Source organism: Erigeron canadensis, chromosome 8, assembly GCF_010389155.1.
Source record: "Erigeron canadensis isolate Cc75 chromosome 8, C_canadensis_v1, whole genome shotgun sequence".
Taxonomy (NCBI): Eukaryota; Viridiplantae; Streptophyta; class Magnoliopsida; order Asterales; family Asteraceae; genus Erigeron; species Erigeron canadensis.
Window position 1 is genome coordinate 37,208,681 of NC_057768.1, and position 15,726 is coordinate 37,224,406.

Consider the following 15,726-nt stretch of genomic DNA (forward strand, 5'->3'; position numbering starts at 1 on the left):
AAATCTTGGGAGAAAAGTCTTTGAGAGCAGTATTCGAGCTAGAGTAAAAGTATGATATTAAGGACCATGGCAACGGGAGCGGCATGGAGCTAGGCATAGCCTAGCGGCAAACACCGCCGCCAACGTCAAGGCATGGTCCAAGCATGAGAGATTTAGGCATGGATTGCCACTTAGGCATGAAAGAAAGAGAGATATATTTAATTATTGAAGGAGATATAGGAGAGAGAGTGGATATCATTGGAGCAATATAGTAAAGGAATAATAAGGCATGGGGAAACATGATTGCTATGGGTTAGACATGGTTAGGCATGAGCATGCAATGATGTGAAGATATTTTATTGGTGGATTGCTAGACATGGCCATTACCATCATCCTAAGTGGTTAAAAGAAAACAGTTTATAGTAAAAAACTACTCGTATAAATACTAAATAGTCAAATCCATAATAAAGAGAAGAAAAGAAAAAAAAAAACACGAGTCGATATCTAGTTTATTTGGGGGGAAAATAATAGTATAAGACAATGGAAGGGTTTCAGAAAACAATCAGGACGGCTATGGTCAACCTTCCTACTGCCGCAGCATCCATTAACAATACCACCGGGTCGGTTTCTGCTTCTTCATCCGACCCAACTTCTCTTTTGCTCACTCGACCCCCCAGGTTCTTTTTGCTCTCTAAATCCATCTACTTACTATTGTTTTTTCTTTTTATTACGAGTAAAAAAATACTCTTATTTTCCATGAACTCTCTCTCCCTATATATAGTTTCAAATCAACTTAACAATCTTAAAAAAGAAATTAATAAAAAAAACTATATTGAGTAATTCAGCGGTGTTCATATGACTAACACGGTTGTATCGTCAACCAATTGGTCGTGGGTTCATAGATACTCCCCACTTGGTGCTGTGTGATTTTTTGTGTTAAAAACTTAAAATTCTAGTGATAAAGTTTATTGTATTGACCGATAATTTGGGCCGACTATTTATATTAGAGAATAGAGAGTAAATGCTGATGATTTTTTAGTGTAATTAAAGGGATATAAGTTGAACTTGGAAATCGGCCAGGCCGGGAGGTGTGGAGTGCACACCCTATAACTATAAGCTATACAAGTCATGTACCTAAAGAATTAGTGACAGAAATCAATGAGCGTGAGCGATTTCTGACAAGAGTCCCCGACCCACATTGCTAGCCTGTAGGTTGTTTATGACTCATGTTGCATTGTTGCCTTGTGACTAACTAGTTGTAACTTCTTCATTTTGGGTGTTTAATATATATGAAGGGGGTGTTTGGATTAGCCTACTAATTGGACTTATTGGCTTATCGTAATCGTAAAACCAAAAGATGAATAAGCTCATTTTTAATCACATTAAACTTGAGCTTATTGTTAAGCTCACACGCTCGGACAATGAGCTTATTGGCTTTTTAGCTTTTTCATAAACCATTAAGCCCATAAAATAATCCAAACACCATCTGAAATCTAAATACACAAACTACAAAAGCGATTGACATGCTCTCTTGCTACCCAAGTACCGAGTTTTCAATTTTCATCCTATATCAAGAACAAAGTCTATATATTATCTAAAAACAGAATTAAGTAACCTAGGAAAATATAGGTTTGAATTATTATTATTTTTTTTTTTTAATGCAATCATACATACTAAGCCCCAAAAGTTTGAAGGCCCTATGTGGTCACAGTGTTGTTATGATTATGATAATCCTGTGTTTGATTTTCAGGCGAGCTGTGTCACTGTTAACCTGCTCCAAGCTTTGTGGCGTTTTCTTTGTTGCTGGGATTGTGGTTGGTTTTAGCTTGAAGCAACGTTTGCGTCGCTGGGCTGCTAGACTTCTCAGGAGATTAAAAGATGATTGATCTATTGGAGTTGATGATTTCTGAGTTTTTTGGGAATGTTTATGAAGCCAAAACATTTTTGTGTTAAAATACATAATGCTTTAAGAGTTAGGTATGTGAATCTTGAAAGGTTGGTTATTATAATGATAGCTTTGCTTATGATGCTAGAAACTATAGAAACATAGATTTGATCTACGGTTTTCCTTTCAATGTGACTTAGTACCCTGATACCTTTTCGGCAGTTAAAACTTTATTGGAGCTTTTAATTTTACCTGGTGGTATAACATTGTCTGCTAATATGAGTTGTGATTATTGTTACAACATGATCAACATGACATGTGTAACTGCTACATTCTTTCTATAGCTCTCTTTGTGTGGCAATGTGTTAGTACCGGTGATACTGAGTTAAGTATATCTTCATGTTATTTGCTAGTGGAACAGTTTTGTCTCTGAGTAACTTTTTTATTATTTTTTTTCTGTGATGCTACATGACTGTAAATTGCACACTGTAAATTGCACAATGCTCAATTTATCTTTACCTGCAACAACAAATTTACTTACTTATTATGATCTTGAAGGATATCATCGTTTGACCCATATATATAGGGATAGCCATAGAGAACTCCAAATTTAATACTTGATGTATAAGTTACCATGGAATTTGATAATCCGGTGTTTAATTGACACTGATGTGAGGCCGTGTACCACATAAGTTATTATCCCGTTATCTTTGGTTCATATTTGCTTGTGTTTAGATGTGGACTCTGTGATACTCAGAGATCACTGCTGAAGTAGTTGAATTTATGATTATTTCCCAGTTCTAGAATGCGTGTAGTCATCATCAAACTATTGAATGGCACATTGTTGTCTACTTAGTATAGTTTATTTCTTAACTGTGTTACTTTCTAATATTAATTTTCATTTTCGATGATAAATGACTTGGAGGTATTAAATTTAGTATCTGTCTTGTATTTTAACACTTGTGATTGGAAATCCCTCTCATTTCTGCAATGTTGTCATATTTTGTCATGGTGCAAAAAGAGACCATTATCTCAAGCAAATGGAATGGAACAGGTCAGGACCACCCCTGCTGGGCTGCTGGTTTGCACATAAATTCCACACCTGGTCTGGACCAACAGTTTTCTAAGACCAGCTTGGACAGGTTTTAGTGTTATCTAGCCAGTCTATCTGTATTTGCTTGGTCGGTCTAAAATCGTCATTTTATAAATAAAAAATAATGAGTATGTGATGCTAAATAATTAGATTGGATATATAGTTTTAGTAGTTGATAGTTTTCGGTTATGTTGTAAATTGTTTGAAGTTGCAATAATTAATAACATGTTTGACAAGCTTTTAACTAGTTACATGAAACTGATTGTATGATCATTAAAAATAATCGAAAAACATAATCAGTTTATTCAAATATTAGAAATAAACTACCACGACTTTGAGGAGCGTAAACGAGGAGATTTTAAACTCATTGGTCTCGCTGTTCCAGCATAGTCTAACGTCGAGGACAAACCACTGACCGTATCTGACCCGATCAATCTAAAGTTGCTAACCAGAGTTGATAATCTGCTTAAATTAGATTAGTCTTCAAATGATGTATAAAGTAACAACATAACAGTAACATCACAAACCATACAAAAAATTGATTTGTGTGGTGAGAAAACAAAAAGACGTTTCTAAATTCTTTCCTAAGTCCACCATCCACACATAAAAGATGTCTTTCTTTTCCTTAAATTCTATGGAAAATCCTTAAAAAGCACCCACATTTCTTTTATGTGTGCACTTACCTTTCAATCAACACTTCACACAAGTTGACCTAAAATTCATGCTTGCCACTAAAAGTTTATCCATAGATAACATTTATCTTGTACAGTACAGGTCAGAACAACACCTATGCATTCTTCACAACAACAATACCAAACACATTAAAGAACATTTTTTTAAACCATAGACAAAAAAAAAAAAATCTGAAATGAGAACTCAATCCGCAAATGTATAATATATAATGCCATATCGGGGGGAAAAGAATGTACAACTAAATCACCCCTGATCAAGATACACAGCCTAAAATCCGTTTTGTAAAAAAGTACTTAATCTAATTGTATCATGAAAAGTTAAACTATTGTTCAACCAGCTTCCCGAATACAATTACCAGGCAAAAGATACTTGTACATATCCACATTGTTCAATAAATATGAAGGAAGATGCACTGCTGAATAAGAATGAGGAATTGAACCCATCTTTGCAATCATATCCTTAAAAGTATACTCCTCGGGAAGCATATCATACAAGTTATCACCATTGCAAATCACATTCTGAATCCTTTTCGGGTCAAGAAAATGTGAGAACCTTACTCTATCCGTATGGCTATATGCTTTCATCTTGAATACAAAATCACTAATCTTTCTAAAACAAAGCTGCAATGCCACCCTGAATCCGCCAATATATAATCTGTCTGCCTGTAATGTGCATATCTTGTTTTACCCTTTTGATATTGATGAACAGAAGCTCTCCAACTGCCATGATCGACATTGAACTCAAACGAGTACAAATAATTGTTCAGATTAAGATGAACGATTGGCGGTGGCCCGTCACACCATCTCAAAAGATCGATTGTATGAGCACTGGGAATCTCATCAACATCAGACATTATCAACAAATCACCATCTTCAATACCGGCTATTCTAAGAAGATGATCAAGTGCCACTCGTTCATAAGCCTCTTCAATAAATGGGTTTTCACCCTTTCTGAATCTTCCACCAATAGTGCCATAAGTCAAACGGGATTCAACAAAATCAAATTTTGTCGATTAATTTTAAAGTAATGGGGTTTGGGTATGCTTGTGAAAGTAGAGTTGGTTTCAAGAAGCACAAATTGAGTGATGTAAGGGTCAAGCTCTTTCCATCTAATTGTAAGCATGTCAATCTCATTGTTGAAAAGAACCGCATCATATACTTTTCTTGGATAATCACGCACCTCCCAACCATGGAGTTTGCAGAGTGAAGCCATTGAAACGTTTTCATGATAGTAATGAGGAATGGGAATGAAAGGCTTAGGTGGAGATTGCCATAACGGTCGCAAAAAGTAAGTGACCTTTTGTCCATGGAAGTAAATACCCACGACACCAATTGGGATGACTATAAATAACACAACAAACGAATGTAGATCAAGGTTTTGCATCATGCAACGAAATCGTGCCATTCTGCTTACCTCCTACAAATCATAAAAACCTACAGGAACCCATTAAGCATGAACCTGAAAGTCCAATCTGACAATGAGAAGCTCAAAACCACATCCACAACGACACGTAAAGAAGATATTATAATGTCACGGCATATTTCCTGAACCATTGTTTCGCTTTGCTCGGCTTTGCTTTTAATTTCTCTAACTTTATACATAAGTTCCTGAAATTATATAATAACAATAGAGGCAACATATTAGTGTGGTTCAAGGAAAAAGCAAGTATACTGAAACTTTCAGTATAACTGAGTCCCTACAACACAGAGAATGTTAACAGACCTTCACAGCACTTGTAGCTGCAGTCAGATCCTCCTTTGCTTTTGACCCTGAATTACTCTGGATACAAAATGTAATTCAATTAAGCACTGAGATTATCAGCGGATAAATCAATGAAAGACTACATTACGGGATTACACAATCAGACTAAACAAATAGCTGATGCATATAAAACAAGTAAAAGCGCTGTCCTATATAAACTTTTTATGATTGAAGGCAAGAGAAGTAATTAGATAACACAATAACACCTGTTGACGAACAGCTGCTAGAATTTCAGCATGAACAACACGTATCTCATTGTGTACTTTTTGCATCAGTGGCTCTACACCCGATAAAGATGCTTCTGGACAATTAAGATTTCATCACGTCAAACTACAGGAAAACTGAATGAAAAACATCATAGAGATTATAGGATAAGGAACAGTGATAATAATTATAAAACTATAAATGGGGTCTTTTATTCTGAAATTTAAAGTAACAATGTAAAACAAAAAAAAAAGGCAATTGGAAAGGTAAGAACGTACCCCAGCTCCAGGAACAGCTAACTCTTTATCCTGACATCAGAATGTTCGCTCGTTAGGATATCCGAATCAGAAGCAGAAGATTTCAGAAATTTGAATACAACAATAACATATTAAGAACTAAATGAAGCAATATACATCATCCTGGTTCCCCTGATGTGCAGCAAGCTTTTTCTCGTACTTCTTACGAATGTCTAGTACAATATGATTTACCATTCTCTGCTTTATAATTTCCTCAAAGCCATCTGTTACATTTCTGCTACTACCACTACCACCAAATTTATCTGCCAACTCTTCCTCAAATTTATCTGCCAATTCTATTGAGTTGATTGGTTTGCTTGCAACAAAAGGCCTTATAAACTCAAACACTCTTTACCTGATGACTCTTGTCATCTATTTTTTTATAAAAAAAATCCTCTATATCTGCTTTTATGTTAAATTGCTAATCAAATTATACACTCTGACAAGCCTTATAAAGTCAAACTCTCTTTACCTGATGACTCGTGTCATCTATTTACTTAAGAAACATCCGTTATATCTGCTTTTATATCAATTTGCTAATCAAAATATACACTTTGACAGGTATTTCACACACTGAAACTGAAAGATGGGAAAATTATTACAGCACTAGCAATGAACAAAGACAACACAAATCTGTTGGTTTCAACAGCTGACAAACAATTGACTGTATTCACCGATCCTGCTTAAATTTCGGGATTACTATGGTACCTTTTATATGAATCCAAACAAGAGCTTTGTTACGGGTGACTTATTGGATCAGATTATGGGTGACTTTGTCGTAGGTTTAAATGTAATAACTTAGATTCCAATAACGTGAAATCCGAGTAACCAGCCTGAATTCTTACATTACACTCCGTCCTTATAACATACATTACATGTTTTCTTCTGGTTGATGGGTCTTGACGCACCAGATTGGAAATAGCCCAAAGTCTATACCAATGCATACAACCTTCTAAAGTTCTTAATCTTTTTATAAAAGAAAAGGTAATATAGTTTAGTACTCGAGGAACTTGGGAAATAAAATATTTATGTATAATAACGATCACAACTTGTAAATAATCATAGAACTATAAGTAATTAGAGACTAATCACGGACAATGCTCATAAATTTACGCCTTATTTATATAGTAAAAGTACTTATGTGTGGGTAAATCCGACCGAACCTGTTACTTTCCACCCCAAAGTCAATCTTGGATGTTTATGACTTGATTTATAGTTGTTAAAAGTTATGCAGTAGCTGACCTTTTCGGACATATATTGCTTTTTGTAGTTGAGCTTGAAGGTTGTCGATCAAATGCTCAAGCTCGGTTGGGAAGACGATGGGCTTAGTCCATTCATGAAATAAGAACCTCGGCTCCATTTTTGTGTTGTTCTTCCAATGGGCTGTACCTTGAGCCTTCTTGATCACTAGTTAAGTCAATTATAGAAAAGCCTTTTCTACAATTTCCTATTCAGACAGAACCTGAAGCTGTCACACGGATCCAAGGAGCAGGTGTTATTCTGATGTAACATAAGTTGCCGGATACGAAACAACTTCTTCGTATATAAACTATACATCGATTGCAAAAAAATGTTAGATGTACAATAGACGTTGGTTATGCGGAATTTGACTTTCTGTTGTAGTTTTTTGCCACCATGGAAGTGGCATTTGAGCTTGTTCATTTTGGAGGAGATAAAGGGGGGTTTTAGTGTGAATGGTGATGGTGATAGTACGAGTATTTTTTTTTGTACAAACTAGATGTATTACGGAAGGATCAATATCACGAGTACATTAGCATTGGTTTTTAGTCTATAGATGTTGACAACTTTGTCCCATTCACTCTATTTACTTGTAGATCAAAACCTATATCACAGCTTCTTGTCCGACTATCAGGGGCGCGTTTGGTTCGCGGAATATTTTTGGAAGGAATGAAATTTTTTAAAGGAATTAGAATCTAAAAGAATGGAATTTGACGGAATGTTTTTGATTTTTTGAACATTCAAGTGAGGGACGGAATGAGATTCCTTCCCCCATCTCCAAGAAATAGAGATTCCATCAAATGAGGGAATGTTAACATTCCAACGGAATGTGATTCCTCCATCTTTAACCAACCAAACACACTAAAGGAATGGAATTCAATTCCAATTCCATCAGATTTCATCAAATTGTGTGAACCAAACGCGACCTTAGTTTTATCACAAACAATCAAAAGCCTCTATTTTATCAAATTAACTATCTTATATGGATGTGGGTGAATGTGCAGAGTGATTGTTGACCATCAACACATATAATCAATTTACAAACGACTTGGCAAGTGTATATTAAGACAGCTTGGCCGCCTGTATGCTAATTATTCGAAACTCAATTAGATCAAACCTTATTTGTCTTAGATACCATTGGGACATAAAACATTGGATCTATAGGGCTATGTTTAGCGAAAACTTGTGAGGAGCTTTAGCTTTTAAATAATTATACACAAACAAATACATTTTATTTTTTTATTTAGTTAAATTAACAGACCTTTGCTTTTTTTATATTTATAAAAGAATTCATTAATATTTTTGGTTAGGGTAATGATATATATGTATAAAATACAGGCTTAAAATCATGTCTAAAACATTTCGTATATGACATATGGATGTCACTCGTTTTCTTTTTAATTTTCACCTTTAATCATGACATATGTCATCACTAGATATTTAGGCACATCTTTAAGCTTATTATTTAAATATATCAATCATTTTTCTTTAAGGAATAATAAAAATTACTATTGTTATTCGTTGGATTTGTTTACACCTTAACCCAATTGAAAAAATAATATCGTAAGCGGGTATGTATAACCCGACCCACAAGTCTAGTCTCATAACCCAAATAAGTGAATAACCAACCCGGGTTGACCTTTTTATATAGAAAATATATAATTTTTAAAAATGTGTATAAAAACAAATTATAAACATTTGATAAAATAAAAAATAAAATTTTCTTTTATATAAAATAACAAAATTTATAACTTTATATAACGTATCATAATTCCAATATATATAAATAATAGTAAAAGCTTTTTATAAAGAAATAATTCTAGTGGACTAGGCTTTGTATTAAAAAGAAGTTGAATTATTTGGGCTTTGCTTTCTTTATATAGTTTTGGCTGCAATCCTATCTTAATTTCAGCCGCCTCTTTTCCCTCCCTCCTCTTCCTCTCCATCAGGTTCTTCAACATCTTATATCTTCCTCTTTTTCTACATATTAAATCTGGCAGACTCTGCCGATACACGATCCGTTTCCTGAAAATCGGGTGTATTTTCACAAGCTTGGTTTTAACACTCGCACTGTCTTCCTTTTTCATATATACCTTATAATAATAATCCCATTTTCCAAAACAAATGTGGCGATTAGCATCAAGAAAAATTCAATCAAACGCATTCTTCCCACTATTAAAAAAGGTACGCCCCATTTTACAATCTTATGATAATAATGCTCATTTTCAAGATTTGATTTTTATCCCTCAAACAAGCCCTGTTAGATGTAGCTCTACTGATTCAGCTGTTAGTGATGTGATTGTTGATCAAAATGATAGCTTTAATATTGGGGAAATGTGGAAAATCGGAATCCAAGAGGCCAACGATGTGTTCGAAACCCATGTTTCCGACTCCCAAACCAAAGGTTTTGAGGCAGTGGTTGATGGGCATGATTTAGATAAGCTAGTATCTCTTTTGAACGGTGTCGGTAATAGGTCGTTGGAATCGAGTCTTGATGATATGAATTTGGATTTGAGTGAAGAGTTTGTGATGAAAGTTTTGGAGAGTGGGAGAATTTCAGGTGAGAATTTGGTCGGGTTTTTTAAATGGGTGACCAAGGCGTCAGGTGCTAGTAGTAAGACGCTTGATGCGCTTGTGAGGGTGGTTTGTGGTGAGATGAAGAAGAAAGTTGCATATAGTTTGTGGGATTTGGTTAAGGAGATTGGTGAGCAAAAGGAGAAAGGTTTTGTGACAACGGAAATGCTTAATTCGTTGATATCTTTGTTTTCGAGATTGGGTAAAGGGATGGCTGGGTACGAGGTGTTTAACAAGTTTGGAGATTTTGCGTGTGTTATGAATGCGGATACGTATTATTTTACTATTGAAGCTCTTTGTAGGCGGTCTATTTTTGACCGTCTTGGTTTGGTTTGTGAGAAGATGATTAGTGAAGAAATATTACCGGAGGCGGGAAAAGTTGGGAATGTTATTTCTTCTTTATGTAAAGGTGGGATGGTGAAAGAAGCTCATTCGGTTTATTTGTTGGCAAAGGAGAAAGGACGTCACCCGTCCCAGTCGTCTCTTAATTTTTTGATTAGTTCTTTATGTGACCGGAAGAAGAATGATGCTTATTTTGTTCACTTAGCATTGAAGATGTTGGATGATTTTTCTCAAGATAAACGAAAATATGCAATCAAACAGTTTTCCTGTGTTGTTCAAGCATTGTGCAGGGTTAGTGATACCGAGGGTGCAAAAGCTTTGTTGTCCAAAATGATTCATGCGGGTCCTCCTCCTGGAAATGCAGTCTTTAATACGATTATCCATGGCCTTTCTAAGTCGGGAGACATGAAAGGAGCTATTAACATAATGAGGATGATGGAAGATAGGGGACTCAAGCCTGATGTGTTTGCTTATAGTGTAATTATGAGTGGGTACACAAAGGGCGGTGAAATGGAAGAAGCTGCCAAAATCTTGGCTGAGGCGAAAAAGAACCACTGCAAGCTGACCCCTGTGACTTTTCATACAATGATTCGTGGGTATTGCAAGCTTGAACAATTCCGAAAGGCTGTGAAGTTGTTGGGAGAGATGGAAAAGTATGGAGTTCAACCAAATGGCGATGAATACAATAAGTTGATTCAGTCTCTTTGCTTAAAGGCGGCTGATTCGGGAACGGCAGAGAAGCTAATGGAGGACATGACAAAAAAAGGTTTACATCTGAATGGGATCACAAAATCACTTATAAGAGCAGTGAAGGAATTGGAAAATGAGGCCATGGTGACCAAAGAAGCAAGCGTTGAGGCATAAACTTCAGTCTGTTTTTTGGTAGTAACCGATATGTACCATGAAGAAGGTATGTTTTGCTACAAAGATTACCCCTTAGGTTTGAATTTTATTTTATTTTTTGAAATGCAATCTTACAAATGTATAGAGATATATGGGCATTGAAATCTTCTTTTGTTTAAAGAAATTAACCAACAGTAGTTTCTATCAACCAGCAATAGTACTAGCACCATATTGATGATACATAGTTACATACCAAGCCCCAAAAGTTTGAAGTCCTATGTGGTCACAGTTTTGTTGTTGTCATTATGATAATTCTGTATCTGATTTTCAGGCGAGCTGTGTCTCTATTAACCTGCTCCAAGCTTTGTGGCGTTTTCTTTGTTGCTGGGATTGTGGTTGGTTTTGGCTTGAAGCGACGTTTACGTCGCTGGGCTTCTAGACTTCTCAGGAGATTAAAAGATGATTGATCCATTGGCGTTGATGATTTCTGAGTTTTTTGGGAATGTATATGAACCCAAAACAGCTTTGTGTTAGAAATTTAGAATACATAATGCTATGAGGGTTAGTTATGTGGATCTTGAAAGGCTGGTTATTATAATGTTAGCTTTACTTATGCTGCTAGAAACTACAGTTGTAAATTGATCTAAGTTTTTTCTTTCAATGTGACTTAGTAGCTAGTACCCTGATATCGTTTTGGCAGTTTAGAACTTTATTGGAGCTTTAAATTTTACTTGGTGGTAGTATAACATTGTCTTCTGCTACAAAATGTAATATGAGTTGAGATTATTGTTACGACATCACATGTGTAAGTGTTACATTCTTTCAATAGCTCTCTTTTGTGTGACAATGTTTAAGTACCTGTTGATACTGAGTTAAGTATATCTTCATGTTATTTGCTAGTGAAACAGAGATGTCTCTGAGTTAAACCATTTTATTATTCTTTTCTATGATGCTGCATTACTGGAAATTGCACACTGTTTAATGTATCTTTACCTGCAACAAGAATTATGTTATTATTATCTTGAAGGATATCATTGTTTGACCCATATATATAGGGATAGCCATAGGGAACTCCAAATTTAATAGTGGATGTATAAGTTACCCTGGTCCATTGACAATGATGTGAGCCACAAGCTATTATCCCGTTATCTTTGGTTCATATTTGCTTGTGTTTAGATGTGGACTCTGTGACAATCAGAGATTGCTGTTGAAGTAGTTATTTCCCAGTTCTAGAATGCGTGTAGTCATTGAATGGACACATTTATATCTTAACTATGTTACTTTCTAATAATAATTTTCATTTTTAGATGATAAATGACTTGGAGGTATTAAATTTGCTATCTGTCTTGAAAAAGAATAACACTTGTGATTGGAAATCCCTCTCATTTTTGCAATCTTGTCATATTTTGTCATGGTGCAAAAAGAGACCATTATCTCAAGCAAATGGAATGGAACAGGGCAGGACCACCCCTGCTGGGCTGCTGGTTTGCACATAAATTCCACACCTGGTCTGGACCAACAGTTTTCTAAGACCAGCTTGGACAGTTTTTAGTGTTATTTAGGCCGTCTATCTGTATTTGCTTGGTTGGTCTAAAATCATCATTTTATTTTATAAATAAAAAATAATGAGTATGTGATGCTATATAGTTGGATAGAATATATAGTTTTTGATTTTAGTAGTTGATAGTGTTTGGTTATGGTGTAAATTGTTTGAAGTTGCAATAATTAAATAACATGTTTGACAAGTTCTTCCTAGTTGCATGAAACTGATTGTATGATCATTAAAGATAATCGAAAAACAGAATCAGTTTTTATCCAAATATTAGAAACAAACGACCATGACTTCGAGACGCGTAAAGCTTTTATAAACGAGATATTTTAAACTTCTTGGTCTCGCTGTTCCAGCATAGTCTAACGTTGAGGACAAACCACATACTAGATCCAACCTGATCGGTCCAACATCGCTAACCAGAGATGATAATTTGCTTAAATTAAATTAGTCTTCAAATGATGTATAAAGTAACAACATAACAGTAACATCACAAACTATACAAAAAGTTGATTTGTGTGGTGAGAAAACAAAAAGATGTTTCTAAATTCTTTCCTAAGTCCACCATCCATCACATAAAAGATGTCTTTTTTTCCTAAAATTCTATGGAAAATCCTCAAAAAGCACCCACATTTCTTTTATATGTGCACTTACCTTTCAATCAACACTTCACACAAGTTGACCTAAAAATCATGCTTACCACTAAAAGTTCATCCAAAGATAACATTATCTTGTACAGTACACAGCTCAGAACAACACCTGTGCATTCTTCACAACAACAATACCAAACAAATTATAGAACATCTTTTTAAATCATAGACAAAAAAAATCTGAAATGAGAACTCAATCCGCAAATGTATAATATATAATGCCATATCGGGGGGAAAAGAATGTACAACTAAATCACCCCTGATCAAGATACACAGCCTAAAATCCGTTTTGTAAAAAAGTACTTAATCTAATTGTATCATGAAAAGTTAAACTATTGTTCAACCAGCTTCCCGAATACAATTACCAGGCAAAAGATACTTGTACATATCCACATTGTTCAATAAATATGAAGGAAGATGCACTGCTGAATAAGAATGAGGAATTGAACCCATCTTTGCAATCATATCCTTAAAAGTATACTCCTCGGGAAGCATATCATACAAGTTATCACCATTGCAAATCACATTCTGAATCCTTTTCGGGTCAAGAAAATGTGAGAACCTTACTCTATCCGTATGGCTATATGCTTTCATCTTGAATACAAAATCACTAATCTTTCTAAAACAAAAGCTGCAATGCCACCCTGAATCCGCCAATATATAATCTGTCTGCCTGTAATGTGCATATCTTGTTTTACCCTTTTGATATTGATGAACAGAAGCTCTCCAACTGCCATGATCGACATTGAACTCAAACGAGTACAAATAATTGTTCAGATTAAGATGAACGATTGGCGGTGGCCCGTCACACCATCTCAAAAGATCGATTGTATGAGCACTGGGAATCTCATCAACATCAGACATTATCAACAAATCACCATCTTCAATACCGGCTATTCTAAGAAGATGATCAAGTGCCACTCGTTCATAAGCCTCTTCAATAAATGGGTTTTCACCCTTTCTGAATCTTCCACCAATAGTGCCATAAGTCAAACGGGATTCAACAAAATCAAATTTTTGTCGATTAATTTTAAAGTAATGGGGTTTGGGTATGCTTGTGAAAGTAGAGTTGGTTTCAAGAAGCACAAATTGAGTGATGTAAGGGTCAAGCTCTTTCCATCTAATTGTAAGCATGTCAATCTCATTGTTGAAAAGAACCGCATCATATACTTTTCTTGGATAATCACGCACCTCCCAACCATGGAGTTTGCAGAGTGAAGCCATTGAAACGTTTTCATGATAGTAATGAGGAATGGGAATGAAAGGCTTAGGTGGAGATTGCCATAACGGTCGCAAAAAGTAAGTGACCTTTTGTCCATGGAAGTAAATACCCACGACACCAATTGGGATGACTATAAATAACACAACAAACGAACGTAGATCAAGGGTTTGCATCATGCAACGAAATCGTGCCATTCTGCTTACCTCCTACAAATCATAAAACCAACAAGACCCCATTAAGCATAAACATGAAAGTCCAATCTGACAATGAGAAGCCTTGATGGCAAAAAGCAACAAAATAAATCTGCATATTGATGATGTTACATGTGATTCTGATTATTCAAGATAGATGAAAGATTCTAATAGAATCATATTGTACAATGTTAAAACCCCTGCTTTCCTTTCTTGAAGAAAAATCCATTATATTCCCAGAATCTGTACCTTGTATAGACATTTTCTAAAAATACACTGAAACATAAAAGTTGAAAACTTTCGAGCTAACCCATTAATTAAATACTAAATTCATACCTCAACAAAAACATCAAATAACAACAACCCACCAACACATAATGAAACAAATAGATACATATCCAATGAATTAACAATATAATAGCAACCCATTTAAAACCCAAGGTTTCAAACAATACCCGGGTAAGGTCTTCCAAAAAAAAACCCGGGTAAACGGATGAGGTTTTTTCAAGCAATACCCATTTCACCAAATTAATATCAAATCAGATACACATACATACAATACATGCATACATACATAGAAACATATGTATATAAATATACCTGAACACAAAGGTTGTCCCAAAAGTCATCCTTCTTTTTAGAAGATGAATAACCATCAGGCATGATATTTAAGGGCTCAAATCAAAATCTTTTAAGATTATTATTATTATTATTGTATATATAATAATAATAATGCTGATGATTTGAGCCCTCAACAATCCTGAGGGCTAATTCTTCTTCTTCTTCTTTTATAAAAAATCAGAACAAATCCTGATCAAATGCCTGGCTTCGTGGGTTTGAATGAATTGCAATAAATAAATAAAAAAATGGCTTAAATAACAGTAATAATTAATATGTGATTATTATTTATTATAAAATATATTAGACCAAAAAATCCGCACCAAAATTTCAGGGACTCGTTGTGCGATGATGATGATAATACTATACTAATACTAAATTGAAGTAAATAAGGACTCTACAAATTATACTAGCCGTTTCTTTGTTTCAATGGTGTTCTTTTTTCTCTCTCACCAACATAAAGGAAATGTAGATATAATGGGTGTATCTATATATAGATATAGGTTTTGTACGTATAAAGTATGCAGTTTGAGAGAAAGTGAAGTGGTGAAATAGCCCACATATGAAGTGAGAAAAAAACAAAAACA

The 15,726-nt window shown here is 34.9% G+C and overlaps 3 protein-coding genes and 1 pseudogene across 3 annotated transcripts; 2 read left to right on the forward strand and 2 right to left on the reverse strand.

The window, feature by feature from the left end:
- The first annotated feature begins 450 nt into the window (after positions 1–450).
- Positions 451–2,003, forward strand: LOC122579967. The gene is made up of 2 exons (XM_043752235.1): positions 451–656; positions 1,730–2,003. Exons 1-2 carry the CDS (start codon positions 520–522, stop codon positions 1,863–1,865), a joined length of 273 nt encoding a protein of 90 aa, XP_043608170.1. The 5' UTR covers positions 451–519; the 3' UTR covers positions 1,866–2,003.
- Positions 2,004–3,821: 1,818 nt separating this feature from the next.
- LOC122579587 lies at positions 3,822–6,118 on the reverse strand (annotated as a pseudogene).
- A 2,928-nt stretch (positions 6,119–9,046) lies between these two features.
- LOC122579650 (pentatricopeptide repeat-containing protein At3g02650, mitochondrial-like) lies at positions 9,047–11,333 on the forward strand. The gene is made up of 2 exons (XM_043751861.1): positions 9,047–10,976; positions 11,241–11,333. Exon 1 carries the CDS (start codon positions 9,275–9,277, stop codon positions 10,928–10,930), a length of 1,656 nt encoding a protein of 551 aa, XP_043607796.1. The 5' UTR covers positions 9,047–9,274; the 3' UTR covers positions 10,931–10,976; positions 11,241–11,333.
- A 1,956-nt stretch (positions 11,334–13,289) lies between these two features.
- On the reverse strand, positions 13,290–15,388 carry LOC122579395. The gene is made up of 2 exons (XM_043751564.1): positions 15,122–15,388; positions 13,290–14,536 (listed from the first exon to the last, which is right to left on the reverse strand). The coding sequence occupies exons 1-2, from the start codon at positions 15,182–15,184 to the stop codon at positions 13,448–13,450; spliced, it is 1,152 nt and encodes a 383-aa protein (XP_043607499.1). The 5' UTR covers positions 15,185–15,388; the 3' UTR covers positions 13,290–13,447.
- Between the last annotated feature and the right edge of the window lie 338 nt (positions 15,389–15,726).